The sequence below is a fragment of the Gavia stellata genome, chromosome 10, assembly GCF_030936135.1.
Source record: "Gavia stellata isolate bGavSte3 chromosome 10, bGavSte3.hap2, whole genome shotgun sequence".
NCBI lineage: Eukaryota > Metazoa > Chordata > Aves > Gaviiformes > Gaviidae > Gavia > Gavia stellata.
This window is the reverse complement of record NC_082603.1, coordinates 26,627,034-26,652,325: the sequence shown is the minus strand read 5'-3', so window position 1 is coordinate 26,652,325 and position 25,292 is coordinate 26,627,034. Positions and strand designations below refer to the sequence as shown.

Here is a 25,292-nt window from a genome sequence, read left to right as displayed (position 1 = left end):
GGGATTTGGCCATAGAAAGGAATTTGGGAGAGAACTGGGAACCAGCCTTTAGTCTTGTACAGCTCAAGCCAGCTCCAGCGTGTTTTCAGGATAAATGACGTTGTTCTAGATCTGGAGGAAAGAGGAGGGATGAAGGAGGGCAACCCTGCACCAGTGGGTATGTACTCCTGAGGGTGCTGCACGTTCCTGAGCGTGGGTCCCTTGTGGGTGCCTGAGTGGACACCCGGCACCCAGGCGTGGGTCCCTGGAGGGGCACTGCCAGACCCAGAGGCCGGGAGCTCAGATGCAGGGCTGGGCTTATGGAGATGCTATGACGCGCGGCGAGAGGAGTGACGACAAAACCACTGGCTCACAATTTTAAAATTTCCTTAGGGAGTAACGGAAGCTGTGCAGCCATGAAGCCAAACAGCTTTTATTCTTCCTGCGGGGTGGGTTTGTCAGCCATCCAAACCCGGCACGGGCTGGGAAGCTGCTTAGTTTGGGACCTAGAAGCCTGCCGTACACCTTCCCCATCCCACAGCATCCGCCCAGCTGATGCGAAGGGCCTGCCAGCTTTGCTGTCTGCCGCGGGTCTTCATGTGTTTCTACCTCTTCTGGTGTCGAAGAAATTTTGGAAACAGCCCGGAAGGCTCTATAAAGTGAATGCCGTGTTTGCTCGGTTTAACAATCTCTCCATTAAACAAGGTGTGGGAGGTGGGAAGCAGTACTTGGCATCGAGTCTGGTTTATTAAACGGATGTTTTTAAGCCGCAAATATGTTTTGCTGGGTTGTTAATGACACTTGCTGAAAAGAAAAGAGCAGGGGTGTGACTGGGGGCTGTGGCAGGCAGCTTCCCGCATCCCCAGGACCTGGGGTCCTGCGGGGTGGGAAGGGATGTCAGAGCTGGGGCATTGCTGGACCCCCCCCCGTGGCTCTCCTGCAGCGGAGAGGGGGACTTGGGGGACACCCAGGTCCCGTTCAGCCATGTTCCCCAAGTGCCACAGCAGCGCTGCGGGAGAGATTGACCCATCTGGGCGTCGTTTCTTCCTCCTCGGCCGATGAAAATACTTTGTGCCTGAGTCCCCTTCCACGCCCTAATGGGACTGTCAGGTTCAAGTCACCGTGCCCCAAACTCCCCGACAGCCTCCGCGGGAGAAAAAAAGAGGCACCTCCTTCCACCCCTTCGCGCAGCAGGATTTGAATAACCAGGTGTGAGCATCAGCCTCCCTCGTTAATGCGTTTGATAATTGACCAAGCGCTCATTCCTGTGGGAGGGCGACGTGCCCAAGCGCAGCGGCCTGCGAGGAGGGGCCGCGTTCGGCTGCTCCTCCGCACCCCGAGAGCCCGTGGCCCTGCCTGCCGCCATGCCTGCCCGCTGCCTCCTCCTCCTCGGGCTGCTCCTGGCGCTGGAGCCTGCCTGCTGCCAGGAAGGTAAGTGCAGGCAGCTGCCTGACCTCCCGGGGAAACTGAGGCAGGGGGCAGGCAGGAAGGGAGGGAGCTGCTCGGTGGGGTGGCTCTGGGGACAAGGGACAACCGTGAAAGGGCCTCTCGGGCAGAGGAAGAACCATCCCAGCTCCTGCCCAAGCGTCAGCTCCAGCTTCAAATCAGCGGGCGATGGGGACGGGTGGGTGTCTGGTGGGTTGGGAGGTTTTGCCGGAGCCGGGACACGGAGACTTTCTACCTGTTTTGCTGAAAGCTGAACTGCCATCCGAGGTTTATCTTACCTGCTTACAGGGAGATAAAGCAGCTCTGATTTACCTCCGGCAGGACTGTGCACCGAGATGAGTAATCTGTTTTCTTAAGGCTTTTTTTTTTTTCTTTCTTTCTTCTCACTCTCGTCCCTGGGCAAGCGTTGTGCTGGGTCGCTCCCCAAGCTCACAGGTTTTCCTGTTAATCTGTAATTTTGATCATTGCCGAGGTGAGGGAGCAAATATTTTCCTCTGCAAATTGCTCTCCTGTTCCCTTCCCGAAGACTCAGTAGAGAAATTTCCTATGGCTAGGGAATTATTTTTAGGAAATTCGTGGAAGAACTTGTCTAGCGCTAGAAATAATGAGGAGTAATTAAAACTCATCTGATGCTGCCAAAGTCCTGGAAAATTCCCTCCCCCTTTCTCCTTCTGATGCCCCAGCCCTGACTGCTCTTCCTGTATTTGTTTACCAACTTGCTGAGGATTTAACAGTCTGGGGTCTCCATCGTCAGCAAGACTGAAAGTTTTGCTGTTGCCTGGAAAGAGGAAAAAAAAAAAAAACCCTTTAATGAGGATTCAGAGCCTGGCACAGCTTCCTCAGAGAGAGGAAAAGACAGGGGCTAGCCGATGCTTCCCAAGCACTCGGGGAACATGTATCAAAAAGCAGATCTGTGTCTTCAAACCAGCCGTTGAGTATGGAAACGGAGTTACAACACGTGCAAGGGCTTATATTGGCATCAGCACTTCCCTTGGTCTCATTTGTAGCTGCAGATGCGTGGACATACATCTGCCAGCGGCTGCAGAGCCCACATTGCCTAGTTTGGCTTAGAAGATCTTGTTTGGGAGGGAAAACCCCATCATTGCCATGGGGCAAAACAGAGAGGAGGTGGCAGAGCCCGCGGGACAGGCTGTCCCAGGAGGGACATCCCTGGTAAAGCATTTTTCCAGGAACACAGTCCCGTTTCCACAGGTGAGACTCATCCTTTTGGCCAACCCTCCTGGCAGGGCAGCAAGGTGTGCTCTGGTGGGGCTCCAAGCCGGGTGGTGACCCCCAGGGCTGCCATCTGCATATTCGCTCCCCCAGAAGATGTTATCAAGCTCTTGTCTCCCCCTGGTTCCCATTCCTCCTTTCTTATGTCCATGCGAGTTCCCTGCACCCATGGGGGTATTTCAGCCCAATGTGGGGGCATTTGCCATTCCCCCTGCCATCCTCATCTCCCCTTGCAGCCAGGCTTTACATGGTCTCTCAAAGCCAGAACTGATAGATTTTTGGTTTGGTATTTTTCTTTTTGGCTTTGGATGCTCTGAAATCTGGTGGAAACAGCCCTCTGAGTGAGGCTTCGCTTGCAAAACCAGACAGTACCTCCTGAGCATGGCTGCTCGGAGGAGGTTTCCTACCACTTATCTTCTCGCCTCCTTTGCTTGAAGATCATGAGATGCAAATGTGGCGATTTCAGTCATTGCTGACTTCATTCCCTGGTTGACCTTGAACTCCCTTAACCTCAGCAGAAACCTCACTGAGGGCTGGACCTGACCATCCCCTCTTAGGCTTAGGCTGGAAACGCTGGCCCCAGCAGGAAAAATAAACCACAACTAATAAATAAATGTGGCTGAGATAACAGCCAAGGGCAGAGCGAGGGAGGAAACGAAGCGGGCCAAAGCTCAGCCCGGAGGCAATAGGTGTGTTCGGGGCTGCCCCCATGGGGGTGGTGGGCAGCAGGGGCAGGAGCATCTCCTGCCCATCAGGTAGGGCAGGAGGGGACCAAGCTCTGCTCTTCCTTACTGCCACCGACCCCCCACCCCGGTACCCCCACCAGCAGCCTGCTGATACCATGGGATTTCAGCCGAAACATGCTGATTCAAGAGGGAATTTCCGCCTGAATTCCTCCCGCTTGAGTTTTGGCCCTGGGACCTTGCAGCAAACACGGCAAGTGTCTCTGCGGGGGGGCTGAAGGCTGCTGTTCGGGGCTGCTTTCCCGGCCGCTCGCCCAGGGGTGCCACTGCTTTCCAGACTGGCACAGGTGGTAAATCAGTCGGCCAGGCTGATTTCACTTCCAAGGGGAAAAAAAGGTTTGTGGTTTGGTTGTTTGTTGGTTTTTTTTTTTTTAAATAAAAGCCTCTTGCAGTAAGTATTCAAGGAGCTGGTGGTCTTAACAAAGGACAGTCCCCTTCCCCAAAACCAGAGGAAGGAGATGAGGGCTGTCAGGAGCGGAGGCGGCGCGGAGCTGGCTGTGGATTAGGAGTTTGCACACATGGAGCAGCGCGTAGCTCACCTTTATTGCCGCTAGTAAAGATTATTTGCAGAGACTTGTCTCCTGTGAGACGGATGAATTGTTCGGCTAACGTAAAGCTCCTGAGTCGGATTCACGTACCAATGCACCTGTACTGGGGCAGCTTGGCTTCACGGGTGCCGGTGGCAGGGGCTGGGTGTGAGTGGTCCAAGGCTGATGCTGGGGCTGGCAGGGAGCATCCTCCGCCTGCCCCATCTGCCCATGCAGAGGGACCTCATTTTTGTGGAAGGGTTGGCGTTTTGATCAGCAGAAAGAGGAAAAGCTGTGCCTTAATAAATTAGTAATTAAATCCCGAAGGGTTGTATCTGCATGGGCAAGGTCTCCTTTCAGCGCTGATATTCAGGACAACACTTAAGGATGAGTTTGACTACATCTGAGTGCTCCGTTGCCCAAAAGCTGGTGGGAGGCGAGGAGCAGCCATCCTGGCAAGGTCTGGGACAAGGTTTCTTCTTCTCATTGCCCTACCCTTGAGTTTCTCCCGCCTCCAGGAAAACGTCTTGCAACCTTCCCACCTATGGCCGCATCACTGCTCAGGTCTGGCTAGAGAAAAACGAATCCATGAGACTGTCCCACCCCGGGGGGGTCGGGGATGCTGTGGCCGGCTCCTGGTCACTCCCTGCCACCCCCCTGCCACCGCGTGGCCTCCCGCCAGCCCCGCCTGGCCTTTGCGCTGGAGGCTGTTGCTCTGAATGCTTTAGCCTTCAATTTCCCGTCATAAAGCAGATTGCTGCTCTGGAAACTTGTTGAATGGTGCGTTTTACCGAAATCCACGCTGGCAACCGTTTGCTGTGAGAGAATTTTACACTGTCCCTGTTGCAGGGTCCTTATTTTACCAGGCAGTATTTGGAAAATAACCCGGGAACAAAGTCTGTGGCATATGGGGATGGAGAATAAACAGTTTGCTGAAACCCCTCTGCTTTCCTTCCCCTGCTACTTTGGGCAAACATCCTCCCTCCCTCCCTCCATGTCCCCCCAGCCCTTTGTCCCCCCACCCCAGTGTCGTCTGCGCCCCACTGCATGGGGGTCTTGGTTGGATGTTGGTGAAGCTGGGTGGAAGAAGCTTGGCCAAGCAGATAAAGCCTGAGGATGTATTCCTAACACGTATCCTCCTTTTTTTCTGCAGCGCGGGGCAGCCTCCAGCCGTGGTCACAGGGTGTCATCGCAGTGGTTGTGTTTCTGGTCCTGGTGGCCATTGCTTTCGTGGTCAATAGGTTCTGGTGTAAGGAGAAAGTGTAAGTGTGGGAGCCCTGGGGGTTGCTTTGGGTTGGGCTTAGCTGCCTCTGCACGGGTCACTTCCAGCCACCTCCGTGCCTGTGCCAGGGCTGGGAACAGCATGATCACTCCCAGGCAGGGAGAGTGAAGACTCCGTGTCCTGGTCTTCCTGTCCTCTTCTTGCTGTCCCGGTCTCCGCTCCATGTTACTTATTGCCAGGTGCAAGCATGCACCATCCGCCCCAGCTGCTCCTGCACAGGGGCACCCCCAAACAGACCACTCAGATGCTATTGCAAGAAAGACAGGAAAGCCGCAGCATCATGGCTGGTTTACATGGGCACATGTCTCGGGCCTGAGCCTGGTTTCCTATGGATTTGGGGGTGCAGCTCCTAGGTGACTTATACCTGTGGGAAAACAAGCCCAGACCAGCTTCATTTGCAAAGCAGACCAAGACAAGTGGGCAGAAGGCACAAGAGGAGCTGGGAGAAGAGGGAGGTAGCCGAGCTGTGGCAGTGCTCTCCACCTGGAGCCTGCAGCACAGGCAAACGAGGTGGCCTTAACCGGCAGGAAAAGGCTATGTGGGGCTGGTTACCTCTTGCCCGTTGCCTCCTGAGCAAAGCCACAGGCTGTTGCTCCTGCTCAGCTGACCCAGGCTAACTGGCTAAGTTGCAGTAACTTGATCTTGAACCTGAGCCCAAAGTCAACAGGGGATGAAGATCTAAAGTGCCCTATAGGCTGGTTCCCACTTCCTCAGCACCAGCGCTTTGGGCTTTGCACCCAAAGTTGCTGGAGTCTTCTTGTATCCGCACATCCCTGAGGCTTCTCCAGGCCGAGGAGGTGGGGACTTGGGGTGCACCTTGATGCTCAGCAGGTCGGCTTCTGCCTCAGATGCATTTAAAGGGGGGCCTTTGGGATGCATTCAGGGCCAATGAGTGATGCAATGTGTGTATATATATATATTTATACAGTCTGATTTGCAACTGCAGTCTTTGTTTCCCCAAGAGGAACCCTTGTCCTCAAACTGGAGGAGCCCCCAGCCCATGGAGCAGGAGGCAGGGATGGTGTTTCCCACCTCTGCCTGTGCCCAGCTGTCTCTTCCCAGCCCAGAGGCAAAGGATGCTGAGGGGGGCTTGAGGGGGGATGGTGGCTTGTTTTAATTAATCTGGCCTCTCTTCAGAAGAGCCGGCAGCGAGACTTGGCAGCCTGGTGTGCTGCCAGCTCTGTGCTGTCACTGTGACAGCAGCTATCAGCTCAAGCTGTTGACTGTTTATGCCAGTCTGTTCCTTGGAAAAGCCTCCCAAATCGCCCTTGGGTGAGCGCTGGAAGAGGCAGGGATGTGCACACAGGGTGGACTTGCACCCACCCTCTGCAGCTAAACCCCACCAGGTGCCATTTGTTCCACGGGCTTGCTCCAGAGCCGAGCTTTTAGGCTCCAGCTGAGGTTGGACACCCAATCCCTGCCCCGTGGTTCCTTCTGCGAGTGATCCAGACTCAAATCCGAGAGGAAGCAGCTCGGCTTTACACACACAGACGTGCACACGTGCACCTCTCCTGCACCAGGGCTGCAGCACTGGCAGAGCCTCAGCGTTTCTCTCTGTGTCAGTTGGGACTGTAGGGAACTATTTTGCAACAGACTACATAGAAGAAGACTGGAAAAACCAGTTAGTGGGAGAAAACAATCCCACGTATTGACAAATGAGTCTTGCTGACTGCCAGCCCGGCACTGGGAGTACCAGCTCCAAAGCCAGTGGTTAGCACTCGGCGTCCCGGCACGGTCCGTGCAAACCTGCAGTGAGGGTGTCTTTCCTTGCCCATGTCCTGCTGGAAAGGGGGCTGAGCTGGGTGTCCAAGGCTAGGTTCACATGGCCAGGTCCCTTATTGTCTCTATGGTGTTGGAGCAGTCCCTTCCTCTGCACTGTCACTGTCACAAGCTGCTCCCTGGCACGGCCCCTCCGTTGCTCTCTCTCAGCTCCTCTCTTCTCCCCCTCCAGGGAAAACGTGGAGACGGTGGTGAGTGTTGCGGACAAGCAGGAGACTGTCACATCCAATGGCCATGAAGGGAGATACCTAACTGCTGCAGCTGACTTCAGGTGAAGGACTTGCTCATACCTCCTACCCATGGCTCCCAGGCCCTGCTCCATCCCCCTGGTGACAGCTCAGACATGCAGAGCCATGGTTTCTCCCACTCACGGTCTCGCATGTCCCATGCACCTGGTTTTGGGGCTTTTATGCTCTCCAGGGGCTAAGGAGAAGGTGGTGAGTGACTATCCCTGCCCCCCCGGTCTCTCCCCATACCTGCAGCTGAGCCCCATGGTCCATGCACCACCTTGCAACCTGCTACACCACATTTTTCTTATGCTACATCAAACCTTTCAAACAGAGGAAACCACCAAAAGTGGCCATAGGTCACCACACAGACGCTGACTGTCGAAACAGCCCTCACTAGAAATTAGAGCAATTCCCATCCCGCGCTTGGCTCTCCTCCTGGCAGGGGGACCCCTCCTGCCCTCCCCACCTCGCCCCTCGCTCAGCGCACGGCTGGCACCAGCAAGGTCAGGGCCCTGCTGCTGGCTTCGGGAAGACTGGTCTTGCTGGGGGCAAGCTCACCGCTGTGCTCCTCCCTCCTGACACAGGTCCAAAGAGAGCCAGCACGCCTACGAAAACACCCTGGAGCCGGAGGAGAGGGTGATCACCACCGCCATGTAGCAGGTGCCCCGGCTGGCTGCCCTCCCTCCTCCTCTCACTTTGCTTCCCACTGTCATGATGGGCATTTTCGTGGGGACCCTGTGCACTGGCATCCCCTGTGCGCGGTGGGTCCCCAAGCTCTCCACGGCACCACCATCTCCTGATCTTTTCCCTTCCCACCTGCGAGATGTGTTCTTCTGCCTTGAGGGCTGGTGTCCACGCATGCATCAGGAGATGGTACAGCGGTGCCACCTCTTCTGCCCGGCAGTCACCCCTCTTGGTTGGCGAGGTTGATGTCCCTGGTCCGAGGGGGCTGCTGACCTGCTCCAGACATGGAGGGGTCCCCACTGGGTGCTGGGGACTTCCCCGCACCCCCAGCTGCTCTCTGGAGAGCTGCTGATGGAAAACCCGCTCTCTTCTCCCTGTTTCAGCCTCCTTTTTACAACCTACACCATGCATTTTAATGTCAGAACAAACCTTCTCCCCTGTATATATCTTCCCTCTGAGCAATAAAGAGAATTGTTGCCCATACAACAGCAAAGAAGGTTGTTTTGCTAATCACCCAAAGGACTTTCTGGCATCTTGCAGCGCTCCCAGCCTTCAGGCAGTTAGGGAAGGGAAGGACACTGGGGAAGGAGGCATGGGGTTGGGAAGGGTGATTAGATGGGTGTCAACACCCCCATCTCCTCCATGATCCTTCCTGGGTAGGATCCATGTCTTATCTCCTCGCTTGGATGAAGTCACGAGCGCTGTTGTGTGTGTCTAGGTGTCAACAGGGGAGAGAAAAAGGAGGAGGATTTTTTTTTTTGCTCTGTGTTTGGACCTCCCCAGAGCCACAAAGGGCTGTATGGGGAGGTGAGCATCATTCTCCCCATTTACCAGATGGGGAAACTGAGGCACGGCACCAACCCCGCACATCCCAGCACTGCTTGATGGATGAAAGGCAGCGCTCCCTGAATCCCGCTGGCCACAGGGCGCAGACCCAGAGCCAACTGAGGACCATTCCCAGGGCTGGAGGCTGCGAATGGCAATCACTTACTAATGTTGCCAGGATGTGTCTGGGGGCTGCTCCAGGCAGTGCTGGCTCTCTCCGGGGCGGCTGGCCATGGTGCAACCTGCTCCTGCCAGGCTGTTCATTAACCAGGGTCCATTTTTTGCTGTGGTGGGGACAACGCTGGGGCCACTGTGGGAGCAATGAGTGCTCCCAAGCCGCGGCATTTGCAGATTGAGACGAGAGACCTGTAATGCCTTGGCCTTCCCTGGGATATCAGTTGCCCAAGCAGCATGCAGGGTCCTCCCCTTGACCAGCGAGGAAAGGGTTAGGGGGCTCTGCAATCAAGGGCAGCCTGTGGGGCTGCAGGTGGAGCAGGAGTGGGAGGGATGAGATGAGATGGGATGGGGGCTTATAAGAGTGGCATTTTTGGCAGTCCCTGGGTTTGGGGGGAGCAGGGTGGTTTTGGGGCTCTGCTTGGGGCTGTGCAAATGCAATGGGGAGGAGCTGGCAGGAGGACATCGGGTGCCTGAACCACCTCTTGCTTTCGCTTTCTGCTGTCGGATGCTGAGCACCGCTGCAAGGGGATGTTTTAAACCTACCGTGAAACAGCAGCTGTGGTGTGTTTGGATCTGGGAGGAGCCCTAGCCTCTGCTCAGGAGATGCTTTGGAGGCCCATTTGCAGGCAGTGATGCCAGAAACAGGCAGCTGGGCTGTTGGGGCTGGAGGTATCACTTTGCCTCTCACTGGGAGAGCTCCTGCTCTGCGTGTTTCAACCCTGAATGGGCTTTCCTGCTGCAAGGGCTGTCCCCTGCTCCTCTGTGCTTGCTGGTGACCTTAAAAGCCCTGAGCCTGGAAGAGGTGCTCCCTAGCACAGTGCAGGTAGTGGCCTGGCAAAATGCCCGGTTTTCCTAAACCACCAAAACCTGCTGGGTATTCCCCAAAGTGAAGCTGTGATAGTCCTGATAGGGAGCCCAGCCCAAAACAGGACACTTGCCACTGCCGGCAGCCCTCTGGGATGGAGCCGGGGGGCTGGAGCTGGACCCCAGTGCTGCTGTGCTTCCCACAGGTGAAACTGCCAATGTCCTTAGTGGGTGGAGACATAAAAACATGAGTAAAACAGGAGCCTTCCAGTAACAAGCCCATCCTGAAAGGCACATCCCTGAAAAGCTTCATGTAGGCAAGCGTTTTGAAAATGCCCTCAAGACTCAGCATTGAGAAATCACAGCTCCAGCTGAGAAATTGCATGGGGGTAGAAGAAAACAGGCGGAAGGGTTGGAGGGGTCAAGCCCTGGGGTGCGGAGGCATGACAGCTTCTGTCCCCAGCATTGCGATAGAACTGTTCCCTTCTACCACCTTCCCTTGGGCAGCTGGAGGCTGAGCCAGCCCCAGGCTGGGTCCTGGACCTCCCCACTCGTGCCCCTGAGGGATGCTGCTCCCCTGACTTTTCTCTTGTAGGTGCGTAATGTCACACGGGTTTGGAAAAAAACAAGCTTCCCGGAGTTCATCAGTAATGCTTCGCTCAGCAGGGTTTAAGGAGGATTAGTCATTGCGTGTTCCTGCCGCGTCAGCACTTGGGCTGGGGGTGTGGCGAGAGGAGGGGAACCCATTAATTTTTACCTCTCGGTTGCAAAAGGAGTTAGAAACGGCATCCTTATAATGAGTAACAGCGGGAGTTTATTCCGTCCTGTGCACACCCTGAATATGTGATGAATGCCCGAGTTGTTCCCCTGGCAGTGCCTGGGTGCGGGTTTGGAGTGGAGGTGTGCTGGGGGCTCTGTGAGTCCCTTCCCCATGGATCCCCACCGTGGTCGTACGTCCAAGCAAGCAGAGGGATGGGGCTTTACCCCCGCATGTTTTGGGCTAGGCCAGGAACCTCGGTGCTTGGTCTCATCCCAGCCAGTGCCCCTTCAGAGTTCCCTTTCCTGGGGAAAACATCTTTTGCAAGAGCCACTGTGTTACCTCCCTGGTGGGACCTCATCTCCACACAGTCCGTGATGCTGTTCTGCCTCAGTTTCCCTTGTCTGTCAAGCACGACCCAAGGCTGGCTGTGCGAAGCGGGCTGCCTTCCCGCGAGCCGTGCAGCCAGCTCATGGATTCTTCTCGGTGCGATCCTAAAAAGAACAAAAGGGAGCGAGCATAAATGAAATTTATTGTTGGAAAATCTTAATTAGATTTTAAGCCCCAAAGGGAGAAAAGTGAGGTATTATCTGACACAGCTAATGAGTGTTAAGGGTCCATTGTTATATTTCTTGTTTACCTTTCTGTGCTGGCTGATACGGCCCGGATCCTCGCCTGTACTGCCATAATTAGGATATCTCATCTCTCGCTGATAGGGTCGGGGATGCTCTTTAAAGCACAATGCTGTCTCATCCTTCCCTGGCAGGATGAGCGTGATTGGGAAGGCAACTTCTGCCGTCTCAGTGCTCGCACCCACCGTGTTGACCCTGTGAGCTGGGGGATGCTCTCCAGAGCTGTACCTGATAGCACCCAGGTGATGGGCACCTCCAACAGTCTCGGTGACCTCTCTGAAGGGCCCTGAGCCAACTTGCCTGGGGGCCAGATCCTCCCCAGCACCTCTCTCCATGCAGCATGCGGGGTGACCGTGTCCTCCATAAGTCACCCCACAGCCACCGATGAAGGGGAAGGACACCCGTGGGTACCCTATCCTACCCCTCACTCCATAATGCCAGTTTCTCTGAAGATTGGGCTTCAGGAAGATGTTCAGGGTTGGGACCTGCGGTGGACAGGATAGTCTCCTTTTGGGCAGAAGATATTCAGAGTGGTCTTTTTGCATTACCACCTTATCGCAGCCTTCCTTTGTGGCCTAGGAGGGTGAAACTCATCTCTTGGACCCCCAGATAACGAGGCATCTTGTTGAAAGCCACCTTTACTTGGATGCTTCCCCGATCTCTCCTGAGGCTCTATAGCGGTGGAGGTTTAAGATGTTTCTGTTCCAGCTGTGATCACAACCCTGGAGCAGCTTGGGCAGGTGGACACCTACCATAGAAATTATTCCAAGGTTGTTTAATTAAGGACTTGCTGTGTGCAGGTAAACCGCAGCTGGAAGGACCACCAGCTCCAGCCCTGGCCCTGAGCAGTGTAGTCTGGGGTTTATGTCCTGGCATTGGGCGCCTTGACACCCAAGTGATGCGATTTGGACCTTCAGAAGCAAAAAGGGAGCCCATCCCACCATCGTGGTCCCTCGGGCCGGGGAAGGAGCCCAGCCACCCAGGTGGGAGCTGGAAGCACAGTGTGTAGGGGTGGCTGTGTGTGGGCAAGGGGGATGCAAAGTTTTTGGTCTTGATTCAAGGCACTGAAAGCCAGAAGTAAAATACCATCCACTGTTGGTTTATACACCCGTAGTAGCCAAACAAACATCCCCGGAGCCTGTCCTTATCACTTTATTACACCTGCTAGAGTGAATAGATTAAAAGAGGACGGGGGAGGGGGGAGAAAGCAGAAGAATCCAGCAGAAAAACTGGGTTTTGGGATTGTTAATTATTCTCTGGGGTCTCTAATCTTTAACTGGCAAACAGCATCACTAACTGTCTTAAAGCCTCTCCTGGAACATCCTGATAATAAGCCATCTGCATGAAGGCACCCCGTTATCTGCCCTCCTCCAGCCGCCTGTGACATGGCTGGAGTGGGAGATAATGAATGTGTGGTGTGTAATAACGACACGTCATTCATGATTATCGGCCTGATACCCAACCTTTTAGCTCCATTGTTTGTGCTTCAAAAAAAAGAAGAAAAAAAAAGAAAAAGACAAAATAAAAAGGAGGAGGGAAAGAAGAAAAAGGGGAATTTTTGGTGCTATGGGCTGTCCCAGGGTCCCCGAAGTGTCTCCCTGCCAAAGGGGCTGGCTCTCGTAGCATCTCCCAGAGGGTTTGGTGGTACCCTGGAAGGACTCGCCCGTGGATTGGCGGCTGCTGTAGTCATGGTGATGGAGGGAGGGAACCGAGACAGGGTAGAAATGTCACTGCTTGGCAGGGAGACATTTGGGGCAAATGCTCAGGCGATTAGATCTGTGTCACCGAGTGCTGCCCGGCTCCTTGTGCTGCTTTTTGCTGCTCTCAAAGCCGTTCAGTGGTGGCTTGGCAGAGGAGGTTATCTTGAACACGCTGCTGTCCAGAAACTGCCAGTGTTTGAAGGCGGGGGGATGTTTGGGTTGCCCAGTTTGGCCTGGTAAGCTGAAAAGCGGAAGAATTTTCTCCTGGTTGCTGATGCATTATGGCTCCATGATGCATAGGTGCTGTGAGATCTTCCCCCAAAAGCTTCGGTCCTTCAAACTGCAAACCTGGGTTAAGCATGATTCTTAATGGGCAGGGACTTCAAAGTGTTTGGCTCAGGTTACCTCATTTATTGTCAGGACTGCCTGGAATAATGATCCATTTTTTGTATCAAAAATGGCAGTAGTTTCTCCTCTCTTTCCCGAGCAGATTTCCCAGAGTGGTTTCCCTGGGGAAGGTCTCCGCTGGAAGTGGTTGGGGTTTGGCCATTTGTAACAGTCAGGAAGACTCTTGGAAACCAAATGAGCAACCAAGGTCATGGCAGTGAATAGGGTGATGGCCTCAAAACACAGGGTGGGGAAGTGCCCAATCAGGGCACCGTACAGACACAGGGATGGGCAGTAGCTGTGGGTCCTCATCAGATCTAACTTTTCCTGCTCCGGCCTTATCCCTCCATGTCCAAACCAGAAGATGCTGTAGGGACATCTTCAAGTGCCACCTAGTTTCCTCTGCAACCCACCACCAAGGAGACTGGGCCAAGTCTTTGTGGCCAAGTGCTCCCCAAGCTCATTGCTTGGACCAAAAGCCGGAGAGTAGGTGAGCAGAGCTGCAAGGTGGCTTGCTTGTTCCCCGATGGGTGGCTGAAATGCCTGACAAATAGGACCAGTAATGAAAAGCTGTATCAAACTGCTGCCCTCCAACGGCCTCGCTGTGCTGGAGCTGGGGAGGAGAGCTGGAATCGCACCTTTGAGACCAGCCTGAGCCTACCAGCGGTGCAAGGGTGGTGGCATCGGCACCTGCACAACCTGCACCCAGTCTCTGTCCAGGGGTGAGAAGGGGATGGTTGGGAGAAGAGGAACTCAGTCTCCCGATGCCTTGCAAAATAAATACAAGCTGCACCTTGTTGGTTACTCACAGCATCCCTATTCCGTTAGGTACTGAGACAGCCAAAACGAAGGTTCGGATCCAGAGCTAGAGGAATTTTGTTTCTCAAACTGAGGGTGCAGCAGATGGGGGAGATGGGGAGCAGGGGGCTGTGGGGGTTTATTCAGATGTGGAGATGCTCAGAATTGGCTGTCCTGGTCTGGACATCAGCAGAGGTGAGCTGCCCAGACAGACGGACATGGTTTGGCTATGTCAGCACCTGCAGTGATGCCGGTGATGCTATTGCCATTGGTGAAAGCTGAGCAAACAGCCTTGTCTCTCACCGTGGCGTGGCACGTGTGCAGCCCTCCATGCCTCAGTTTCCCCGATGCCTGCTGAGTGCCCAGGCACTCACAGTGACAAGCTTTTCCTGTGCCGTGGGTAACACCACCATCGTGCTGCGGACTGGGACAGGACAGAACTGTGCCTGATCTGCTGCCCCACACAGCTGAGGGCAGGGATGGGACTGGGACGGGGATGCCCCCAGGGATGGGGCCCATCTGCTGCCCTGCTGGGCCTGGCCATGCTTCCTGCCAAGCCCAGGGGGTTTTTCCAGGGACCAGGGAGGACTTTGGGTTTTTTCTGGGTCTCCCACTGCCACCTAGTGATTCATTTCCCACCCCGGACCTGCATCTCACCCAGCAGGTCCCCCTTGGCCGGGGAGCCCACCTATGGCCAGTGCTGGGGTGAGGGTCTGCAGTGGGTTCTGCACCCCCAGAACAAGCCCGGCCCCAGGGCCAGCGCCCACCTGCACCCTTTGTGCACCTCACTCATGTCCTGAGCAGTCAGTTCTCAGCCTCTGCAGAACTTGTGCTCCCTCTTGGGACTTTTTTTTTGCAAACTGATTTTGTTCTTGCCACCAGCATTTGAGGGGGGTGGTGGTGGTGATTTCTGCTTTTCTTTGTTTGAGTCCAGATCGTTTCAGTTGTTTTCTTACCACAGAAACTCCTGGAGGCAGAGGTGAGGGCTTGGTGATCCACGGCATGGGAGGGGTGGAAACAGGCTCCTCAGTCTCAAGGTGGGGGCAAACCCCCTGAAACAGCCCTTGCAGCTTGAGAAAACACTTGCAGGGCTGCCTTTTGGGCACAGCCTTGCCCCTGGGCTGCTGGGACTCATCCTGCACCCTCCTGGCCCCCCAAATGCAAAGGAAGCCAAAGCAATGTTTGGGGAGCATTTCCACCAGGCTTTATTCTCTTTTCAGAGAGGAGGACAAGGCCGATCAAACGTTGTTTTCAGCATGGTGAGTGCTTTCTCCAGGCTAGCTGGTGATACGCCTCTTCACTGGCTCCTGAGCACCCTCAGCTCAAGAAGTTCAGCGCCAGGGCAGAAAAACCCATTGCCCTTCGCCTCTGGCGGGCACAGCACCAGCCCCAGAACAGATTAGGGGGAATAATTGGAGGGTGGTGCGTGGGGATGCAGTGTGGCTGCAGGAAGGGGCTCTCCTGCCCCGGCACGCTCAGGCTGGAGGCAGGGGAGGGTCATCGTGCTCGGGCAGTGTCCAGGATTTAGATACCTGTGCAAACCACACTGGTGTTATTCACCTGCCTGAGCAGGGAACTGACAATGCTGCAAATACACAGGCAGGTGACAGAAGTCCCTCCAGGCAGCATTCAAGGGCAGGTTGGAGGTGAGGAGATGAGTAGGACACAGAGGATGCCTGCGGAGGTGAAGGCTGAGCTCTGCTGCAAATCCCCCCTGGCAGTGCTGTTCCCCATGCAAGGATGGGACCCGGACCTGCTGGGTTTGGTGTGTGTGCGAGGGGGCTCAGCATGTCCCCCCGGACAGCAGCAGGGAGGGAGGTTAATGTGGGAGAGCTCTGAGGAGGCTAGGGTGGGTCTGTTTGGTGTCCCCCTCTTAAAATTCTGGGTGGAGGGCGGTCCTTGGGAAAGCGTTTGCCCTCCACCGTGGTACTGACCCTTCACTGGGTCAGTGAATCTTCTTCAGATGCAGGTGGATCCCGTTGCTGGACCTGAGGACAATCTGCGGTATCATTGTGGGAGGCTTGGTCGGGTCGGGGCAGAGCTTGAAACGGAGCAGGGTCAGGGCCAGAGCCACCTTCATCTCATTCATGGCAAACTGCTGCCCAATGCAGTTCCTGAGGAGAGGATGACAAATGCTCCTACTGCAGCCTTCATCCCCAACCACCCCAGAGCTGAGCTCAGCTCATGCGCGAGCTTCTCGAAGCAGCACCTTTAGGGTGCTGGGGGACCTCCAGCTGCTGCAAGGATATTGCTGCAGCTTATCTAGGAATCCCCTCATGCCACACCAAAGTGCACCCAGCTCTGCTGTGGGGTACTGTGGTTGTTTGTTAATAAGCATTGAAAAAAATATGGAATTGAGAGAACTGGGGATTTCTTCACTAGAGAGTGCTGTATGGTTCCAGCTCAAAACCCAGACACCTCAGAAAGGCTATTTTTGACTCTGTGTGGAGTATCTCCTCTTGCAATTTACTGAGACCTCAGTATCCTGCATTTGTCTATTGATACAGCACGGGAACCACAGAGACCTGGGCTCAGCTTGGCTTTGAGGTATTTACCCCTAAACAAGAGAGTCTGTGTTCTCAATGCAGGCCACAGAAAATGTAAATATCTCCACAAATTCACAAGAAAAGTGTGTGAAACTTTGCAGTGACCACAGAGCTTGGGGTGTGAGAAATGTTCTGGAGCTGATGGAGCACGGTGGAGATCCTATTATGGAAAGCCTGCTTGAGTTGGCCAAGCCAGCTTGGCTCATGGGCACTGAGGGAGGATTAGCTTCAGGAGCTCGGCTCTGAGCTAGGTCTCACATGCAAGGCAGCTTATGGGGAAGGAAAGGGTGAAGGATCTCCCACCTGGATCCAGCAGAGAAAGGCAGGAAAGCGTGGGAGTGCCTCTGTGCTGAGTTCTCCGGAGAAAACCTCAGGGGATCATACATCTGTGGGAGCAACAAAGACTGTTTGGTCAGTGTTGGTTCTGACATGAGTAGCACCAGCTTCTCCCCTAGTCCTCAAGGTGCATGTGGCCTCTGCTGCCCCAGAGGAGCTGCAGCTGACATTCATCCCTCTGAAAAGCCAGCCAGGTGGATGAGAAGAGGACACTGATGGCCATGCGGATCTTCACCTTGGAGATATCTAGATCACCCACTACAGTGCCCAAGATGCCTGCAGGCATTTTCTCATCCATAGCAGCAATGATCAAGTCAGACTCCCTCCTGTCCAGACACGCCTGATCCTGCCTCTCCAGAGAGCCACTGGACAGAGGCAGCTGTGGACCCTCCTTCAGGTTTCCCGGCTATTTCTTCCCTTGAAGCCTCTAAGACATCAGCTTCGAATCACATACTGCTTGGAGGGCTTGGGACTTCTCATACCACTCTGGGACCTAACTCTATCCAGGGCAGCTGAAAGCAGTCTGAGTATCTCTGTGTCACCATGCCAGAAGATAGACTATTCAGCACCCTTTCCCAGCACTTTGTCATGTTCAAAGCCTTTGGGGTGTTTGGTAACTTAATTGAACTTTGCATTTAGATATGGACTGTTGGAATAAGAGGGGACAAAAACAAAATTATGGCAGGGAGGCACAGGCTGCCTAATTCAATGGATGTCTGGGCTCAGACATCATCTTCCCCTTCTTGTTATAAAGGTAAAATACCTCGGGGTCTTCCCACACATTCCGATTCCTGTGAAGAGCAAATATGTTCAATGCAACCTGGCAGCCTGGAAAAGAAAAGTAAGAAAAAGCTGGTGACATCTCAGAGTGAAGACCCAGGAGAGGTGTTTGCAGGATGCTCTCCCTCCCTGGACTCTGTAGGGGCTGTTGCAGGAGATCTGGCAGGGATGATACCCAGTCTGTACAAGTAGGTCACCTCCTGAAACCATCACATGGAAGAAACAATGGCCTCAGAGCTGGGCCCCATTTTGGTACCAGTGGATGAACTTTTAGTCTTAACCAGGATCGACAGTCTGCAAGTCCCCTTTGAGCTCTGTGAACACCCCAATGCCCTGGAGCATGTCCTTGGACTGCCTCCAGCCACCCTCCTGGGAGAGCTGTGATGGTGAGCTGTGATGGCCCTGTACAGCCCTTTGGAGAGAGAAGAGAGGCTGGAAGCCTCACCAGCCCCTCCACACAGCAGCTCTAGCAAGGATGCCTCACTTGTCACGGACAGCATGAAGGATGAACAAACTCAACAGACCTGCTGGCAAGCTGCGTCCATCAGAAAATGTGACAGATTTAGAGAGGTATCGGGACACGGAAGGAACGGGTGGGAACAGGCGCAAGCTCTCTTTGATGCACATTGTGGTGTAAGTCATCTTCCCAAGGTCCTCCCTGAAAGCAAACCAGGGGGTCAGGCTGTGTTTGAGTGGCAGCAATGGGGACTGGGTGGGCTGGACCACCATGTCTCCTGTCTGCTGTTGGGGTTTCTCCTTCTCCTAGTCCTCCCTTTGCTGCCAGTATTGCTACGTGAAAAGCAGAATGCCCCAGTGCAGATGCAGTATAAGATGGATGAAGTTTTCTTCTCAGGATGAGTGGAAAGAGTTCAAAGTAAAGGAATAAGAAGTCCTAGCTCACCACTCAACGGTATCTCGGTCTCCCAAGATCTCCTGGATCTCCTCCCTGCACCGTTGCTGGTGCTCTGGATATAATGACAGGCAGTACAACAGCCAGGAGATCCCGCTGGCTGTCGTATCATGACCCGCAAACATGAACGTGTCCACCTCGGCACGCAGGTCCTCATCAGATAGCCCAACTCCATTTGCATCCTAACAAAGAGGAGAGTATATCATTCTTAAGCGCACATTAATTGGACTTGATCCTTTGGGTATAAAACTAACCCAAGATGCTGATGAAGAAGGGCCCAATTTGGTGTCTCTTGTATCTCCCTGTACATCAGGAAGTAAACCAGTAGAAAATATGTCCAATACATGTGAGAACAGTCAGACCCACTGATTGCTGACTCTGCAGTCAACAGAGCTACAGAGTTGGGCTTTGGAGATCCCAGCCCTTTAGAAGGACAGCCTATTTGATTCCCTACCAAGGGTTGCTGTTACATTTTTCAACAGTTTGGTTTGGAGAACTTTTGTTTCAGATTGAGACACAAAAAGAAAGCAGTGGCTCCAGAAAGACAGAGTGAGCACAGAGTGTATCTTCTTCCTGAACACCAAGTGGCAGCTTCTGTCCAGAGTATCTGAAGGTATCTGTGAAGGTAAAACTACACGAGGGAAGAAACAAAACCTCTTAAGAGGTCCACAGCCAAGGTGGCCTCCTTGTAGCACTTCCAAAGATCTCATTCTTCTCTGGTTTCTGACAGCTCACTTATTTTAAATTATTAATGAGCTCAGTGAAAATGAACAAGGAAGGTGAAAGTCTGTTCGAGCTATTTATGTTCAATCACTGCATCTCACACATTTGTATTTCCTTCCCTTTCAATCCACCTTTCCCTGAGCTAGGAAATCTGGAGTGCAGAAGCCGTTGCCAGCAACTCCAGTGAGGGGTGCTGAGCTCCCTGCTGATGCATCCTCGGTGCCACGCAGGTATGTTCTTTGACATTTGATACGATTATTTCAAACATTCACCTTGGTACAAAGAAGAATGTCCAGAAAATCCAGGTGTCTCTTCTTCTGGATCTTGTCAAGTTCCTTCTCACTGGAGAGCAACATCTTTCTTTCTTTTATTACCTTATCTGCATAGAAGAATGACCAGTTAGATGCGTCCTGCCCCGCCAGAGACGTCATGTACTTGTCCGCTCGGTCAGCAGCTTGGACTCTGTTTAATGTGTAACCCTCTGGCCAGTGCATGCTGCAACCCCCCTCCAAGCTGCTCCAGATACAAGTGGGGGAGAGGTTCAGCTGGGAGACAGGGCTGGGGAGAAAGGGGGAAAAATACCTGTGTGGGCATGGGCCAGCTTGCAGGCATCCTGAAAGTCACGGCCTTTGCGAGTCAAGTCATAGAAGATATCCTTGTAAGAATAAGTCTGGACTCTATTGCTCACGAGGTAGCTCAGGTCATAAACAGCTCTGATATAATAGTCTGAGTTGCTGTAAGGCAACCAAAGTTAAAGCTGGTGTTAGCAACATGAGCAGGGAAACAGGAGCACTTGCTTTCCCAGAATTTTAAAGTTCAGACACTGACCTCTGAGTCTGGCAGTTGGCATTATAGCTGAAGGCGCATTTCATGATGCTGTCTAGTGTCATCAAGCTGACATCTTGAAAGAGCTCCACTGACTTCCTCTCTGTGTTCTTCTTTTCCCATTTATCCTAGTGATGGAGACGGGTAAGGGGGGACTGACTATCTACAATCAGGTCATATTTTCCTGTCCCTCTTCCCAGATCCATACTGCTAATGACTTTCTTTTCTGCAAGCAGAGGCCCTAGTTCACTATATATTCTGTGAATCTAATCAAACTCTTCTGCGCATTTCTTTTTCCCGGTTTACCATTATAGGACTACGAAAGGATATTCTAGCAGTGGTGGATTTTATTGGAAAGCAGATGTAAGAGAGAATAAGTGCAATGGCCAGAGAAAGGTGAGGGGAGCAATTTCCAAACTTCAAAACCACCCAAAAAAGTTCAATGAAACTCTAGGAACCATCTAAGTCCAGTCTCTTCCCTCAGTCATTCCCAGACCTGATTATGTTCACTGGTGCACAGCTGAAATGTAAAAGTAGCAGGAGTGGTGATTCTTACCAGCATCACTTTGACCGAGTCTGACATCAGGGCCACATAAGATTTCAGCACATCGTAATGAAAGGCTGGGGTGAGCAGCTTCCGATGCTGGAACCATTTGGTTCCATCCAAGATCAACAGCCCCTGCCCTGGAGACACAATCAGCAAAGGCGCAGTCAGCTCCTCCAGACTCTGATCACGGCTTTGACAGCCTCACTACTGCTTTTGGCCAAGCTCAAGCTAATGTGCATGGTCTGGAAGGACGAAGAGTTGGTGGTGAAGCCTTTTCTCCAGTATCTCTGAGGCCATTCACAGTGGTGCTCTTTGGATAGAGGAGAAGCATGCCTGCATGTCCTTCACTGCAACCGGCTGTGCATGCCTAATCTACCCCGAAACCAAAGCCTTGATGGCAGAGGCATGGGACTTGCTCTCTCAGATGTTTTTTTCTGCCTTAAATTAAATACTTGGGTGTCTTTTGCAGCAGACACTGACAGTTGTTAGTAGGACCCTGGAGGGCTACCTCAAAGCTGTGTGCAAGCCATGAACCTCCCTGTCCTTGGTGTGTCTCACCCCAGTTATCCGTGGTAGTATTCAGTCCCTGAGCAAACTGAGGGTTGCTTTGTGAAGGCCAGGGTGTGTGATCCAAGGCAAAGCGACCTGATGTGCTCCACAACTAGGTGGGCACCACCGATACTAATGCTCACACCTAAACAAACCCTCCCATTTGCAAGCTCTGGTTTTAGAACGGAAAAAGCAAAATAAAGGAAGACAAGAGACAAGCCGATGAAATGTGCGACATGTCAGAAAGGGATAAAGGAAGAGAATGACTTACCAATCCAGGGAACTAAGAATTTGTAGGGTATCTTGGGCTTCTGATCTGTAAAACAAAATAGATACCAGAACAGTATGAATGGCTAATGAATTCAACATAACAAAAAAGAAAATTCAGGATAAATTGACATTAGAGTTCGTCCTCTAAATCACAATGTAGAATTAGTCTCATTTCAATATGTAAAACACTAAAGGTAGAGTTTAAAAGTGGTCTTCTACAAATATGACCTCAGTAGACTTGAGAAAACCAGAGAAAGGTATAATGAAAAATGTGTGTGGAAATGAAATGGCAATGGCAAGTTGGGAACAATGGATGGGAGTTACTGGAGATGGCCATGTACGTACCACTCACAGCCATCATGCTCCACAGAAAGGAGCAGAGGAAAAGACTTGAGATGTCTTCTGAGAGCCATTGCCATGCCAGCTCACCCATGTTACTGGGTTTACTGGGAAGCACAGATATTGTGGTGGTAGATGCCATAGAAAACAGTAAGACAAATGATAATGGAGACAGTGGACTGGCAGGAACAGACACGTGGTCACTGTTTTGCTTGAGAATACAAACTGCTCCATGAAACTTGGGGTGGGCTGGGAGATTGTGAAGGGAAGCAAAGGAGGAATTGCAATAGCTGTGAAGGAAGCCAGCAGAGGGGATGACTCCAGGCAAGGTTCCCATGATTTTCTCAGTAGGGAAGTGAAAAGGACATGACTTCCCAAAACCAGATGTAGAGACTTACCCATTTGACCAAGTATGCTTTTGGCATATTCAGGATGGTGGATTACTAGAGAAGGCAGGACTGGGCCAAGCCATCTGGTAAAGGCATAGGGGTATTCTTCTCCCCATGACACCATCTGATTTAATATTTTACGTGTAGTTATCTGCAATGACAGTTAAGCAGGGACGGAATTCAGGCAGAAAAACAGGGACATGCTGGGGAGAGCAGAGGCTAAACTTGCCCTCTGATGGAAAGCACATACAAGACATCTTCTCCTGGGAAATGGGGAGAGAATGGGCAGACTTTCCTCAGCGGGGCTTTCCGTGCTGCAGGTGGATGAGATGCTGGGCATGGCAAAGGGACCGTGCACAGGTGGCAAAGCTGCCTGAGCCGCCACATCCCTGCAGCACATGGAGAGTCCCTACCTGGGGCCCAGCTGCAGTTGAGCCTTGTAAGGACAGCCGGGGCTTGGGGTGGCTTGGTGTCACACTTGGGAACTACAGCTGGCGTGGGCAATGCCAGGATGCCCCGTGAACGGGGCAGGGGGACCAAGGCTGTTACACCCCTGTTCTCTAAATTCAGCAGTGCAAGGTGGGCATGCAACGTGAAAGCAAAAGTATCTTCACTATAGAAGGATGAAAACGGCTGCAATAAAATGACCTGCTTTTGTGGCCATGTCTTCTTAAGTGGCTGTAAGGGGAGAGGCTCTTATTGGTAGAAGGTTTAATGCAGAAGAGAGACATTTTATGGTTGCTCATATTTAGATAAATTCATGAAAGTCCCAGAAATCACCTAACTCCATGTTTAAGCACACGATCGAAAACAACGTGGCTCTATTTTTTACCAAAATGATGCCCATCTCATATCCAGGCACCCTTTCTGCCTGTCCTGCAAAAGCCTTGGCACTCTCTGTGCAGAGGTCCTCTCCTCTAGGAAGGGACATGAGCAGGGGACATGCACACCTCACCCCACCACTCATCCTGACTGATATCTTCCACAGTTGTTGGGACAAACCCACCCTGACTGAATCCAGCTCCCTCCTTACCAGACGACTGTGGCCATAGAGCCAGTGTTTCGGGGGACCAGGGAATGCCTCCAGAGCTTTCATGAGTTTCTTCCTTTCCTGATAGAACTGAGCCACCTTCAGCAGCACGAAGATGGCACCAAGCACCACGGAGAGCTGCAGAACGACAGCAGAAGGTCTGGCTATGTTGTCCAGCAGAGATGCCATGCTGGCCTTGCATCCAGGATGCCTGACACTGCCTTCTCCTGCCTGCTTCTCTTCTGCTCCTCCTGTGCCTGACGGGGAGCTAGATGCAAGTAAAAATCCTCTCTCTCCTGCTCTGCTGGAGCTACGCCTGGTGAAGCGCTGCTGGCAGCAATTTATAGCAGCAGGAACATCACGGTAAGCAATGCATCAGCTTGGCTGGCAGCCGATTGCGTGCTGACCCTTTGACCTGCTTCCAGCAACCTGTGGATGGAGGTGGCTTGTTAACAAACAACCTGCACGTGTTTGTACTTTCTTGGAAGTCCCATACAGCCCAGCAGTGAAGGAAAGCACTCGCCGTCACCCAGGTGGACGAAGCTGTAGGAGGGAGGAGGTAAGAGGTAGCCAGGCTTGGGCTCTAGCTGAGCTCCGTGCTGTCCTCAGCCAAATTCAGGTCTGGAAGCCGTTCATCCACCTGCGTGAAGTGAGGAACAAATGGGCTGCCTCTGCCAAACACACGGGCTGGACAGATCCAGCTGCCTCCAGCTGTAAAAACAGTGCTCTGAGCAACTGCAACGTCACACAGCACTGCCAGACTATAATCAAGAGAATGGACAGAACCCAATCAGCACACAAGGGACTGTGGCCCTGTTCTCCAAGAGGTCCTACCACAGGCAAGCCAGGAGGCAAAACTGCTGCCCAGAAGAATTACCGTGGTCAATAGATAAGACAAGGAGAGGGAGAGCAGCAGAGCAGTCAAAAGAGCTGCAGCAATATTGAGGGCATGTCTAACCTGATAGGGTGACATGATGGTAAGGTCATGTTCCTTCTACAGTCCTGGTGAGTCCTTCCTCTGTCTACACAGCATCTCACCATCTCACCATCCTCCTTTTTTGGCTCCACATCACATTTACCTCTCCAGTGCAGTGCTTGGTTGGGCCCCAGGTAGGATCCCTTCTAGCAATCCCTGAGCAGATCCTGCTGGTTACCTGGGCTCCCACCTTGTAGGCGCAGAAGCCGGGAATGTCTTGGAGGGAATTACAGGGGTGGTGGAGGACTTGGGCTGTAAGCCTGCCGCATGTGGGTGACTTCCAGGTGTATTGCAAAGAGGATGATCCCCAGATGGGCTGAAATAATTTCCCATTTGGGTGTTGGCATATTATGAGGATCAAATGAGTCATCAGCTGCTGAAGCTGGTAGTCTGATGTGCTCCTACATAGGGGCTGCTGAATTTTGTGGCTCTTTCTCTTCAGCTTACCACGTCTCTGAGATGAGTGTCTTCTGACGTTTGGGCATTTTGCTTTAGCTTTTAGTCTAAATTATGCTATGGCCAATTGAAACCTATGTTTTCTGCTAGTAGAGTCATTTTGCTGAAAAAACTACTGTTTATCTGGTATTCGTTGTCCAGATGTATCCTTTTTATAAAGACAGAGACATGTCTCATGGCTGAAGTGAATCTGCACAGCCCCAATGAAAATATTTAAACTTTTTAGACAGAAAGAATATATGAAAAAATCTTACAAGACCCACTGCCTGGGAACTACCTGAATCCACAAAAATGCCTGAAAGTTAGTGAAGTGAGTAACTTTTGCCTCAGCTGGCTTGTGACCTATTCGTTAATTAATGATCGCAAAGACAAAGCCCTAGGTACAGACGGTACCATTTGTCTTTCGGTCTCGGAGAGACTTAAAGTGTCCGGCTCCTACCAACCCACAGGAGGGATTGTAGATATATTGCTCATCCATTGTGATATGTTGCTCATTGCAAACAGGCTGAGGGTCACGGCGTGTGCCAGTTTGAGTTTGAGTGTAGCACGGGAAGGCGCCCAGCTGCGAAAGCTGGACTCATCCTGTGCTCTTTGAGAGAAAAATCAACAGACTGCAGAAATGCTTAGGTGTGG

The 25,292-nt window shown here is 52.7% G+C and overlaps 2 protein-coding genes across 2 annotated transcripts; one reads left to right on the top strand and one right to left on the bottom strand.

The window, feature by feature from the left end:
• The first annotated feature begins 1,343 nt into the window (after positions 1–1,343).
• PDZK1IP1 (PDZK1 interacting protein 1) lies at positions 1,344–7,876 on the top strand. The gene is made up of 4 exons (XM_059822296.1): positions 1,344–1,410; positions 5,082–5,190; positions 7,162–7,260; positions 7,804–7,876. Exons 1-4 carry the CDS (start codon positions 1,344–1,346, stop codon positions 7,874–7,876), a joined length of 348 nt encoding a protein of 115 aa, XP_059678279.1.
• Positions 7,877–15,928: 8,052 nt separating this feature from the next.
• On the bottom strand, positions 15,929–23,416 carry LOC104253564 (cytochrome P450 4B1). The gene is made up of 12 exons (XM_009807065.2): positions 23,231–23,416; positions 22,207–22,348; positions 21,471–21,515; positions 20,660–20,787; positions 20,107–20,231; positions 19,861–20,012; positions 19,551–19,657; positions 18,547–18,737; positions 18,170–18,303; positions 17,629–17,693; positions 16,833–16,915; positions 15,929–16,097 (listed from the first exon to the last, which is right to left on the bottom strand). Exons 1-12 carry the CDS (start codon positions 23,414–23,416, stop codon positions 15,929–15,931), a joined length of 1,527 nt encoding a protein of 508 aa, XP_009805367.1.
• Positions 23,417–25,292: the final 1,876 nt, after the last annotated feature.

Coding starts and splice junctions, on each gene's coding strand:
- PDZK1IP1 (XM_059822296.1), top strand. CDS start 1,344: ATGCCTGCCCGCTGCCTCCTCCTCCTCGGGCTGCTCCTGGCGCTGGAG. Junction 1,411..5,081: donor GCCTGCCTGCTGCCAGGAAG/GTAAGTGCAGGC, acceptor TTTTTTCTGCAG/CGCGGGGCAGCCTCCAGCCG. Junction 7,261..7,803: donor ACTGCTGCAGCTGACTTCAG/GTGAAGGACTTG, acceptor CTCCTGACACAG/GTCCAAAGAGAGCCAGCACG.
- LOC104253564 (XM_009807065.2), bottom strand. CDS start 23,416: ATGGCATCTCTGCTGGACAACATAGCCAGACCTTCTGCTGTCGTTCTG. Junction 21,516..22,206: donor AAGCATACTTGGTCAAATGG/GTAAGTCTCTAC, acceptor TTTGTTTTACAG/ATCAGAAGCCCAAGATACCC. Junction 17,694..18,169: donor TGGACGCAGCTTGCCAGCAG/GTCTGTTGAGTT, acceptor TTTCTTTTCCAG/GCTGCCAGGTTGCATTGAAC.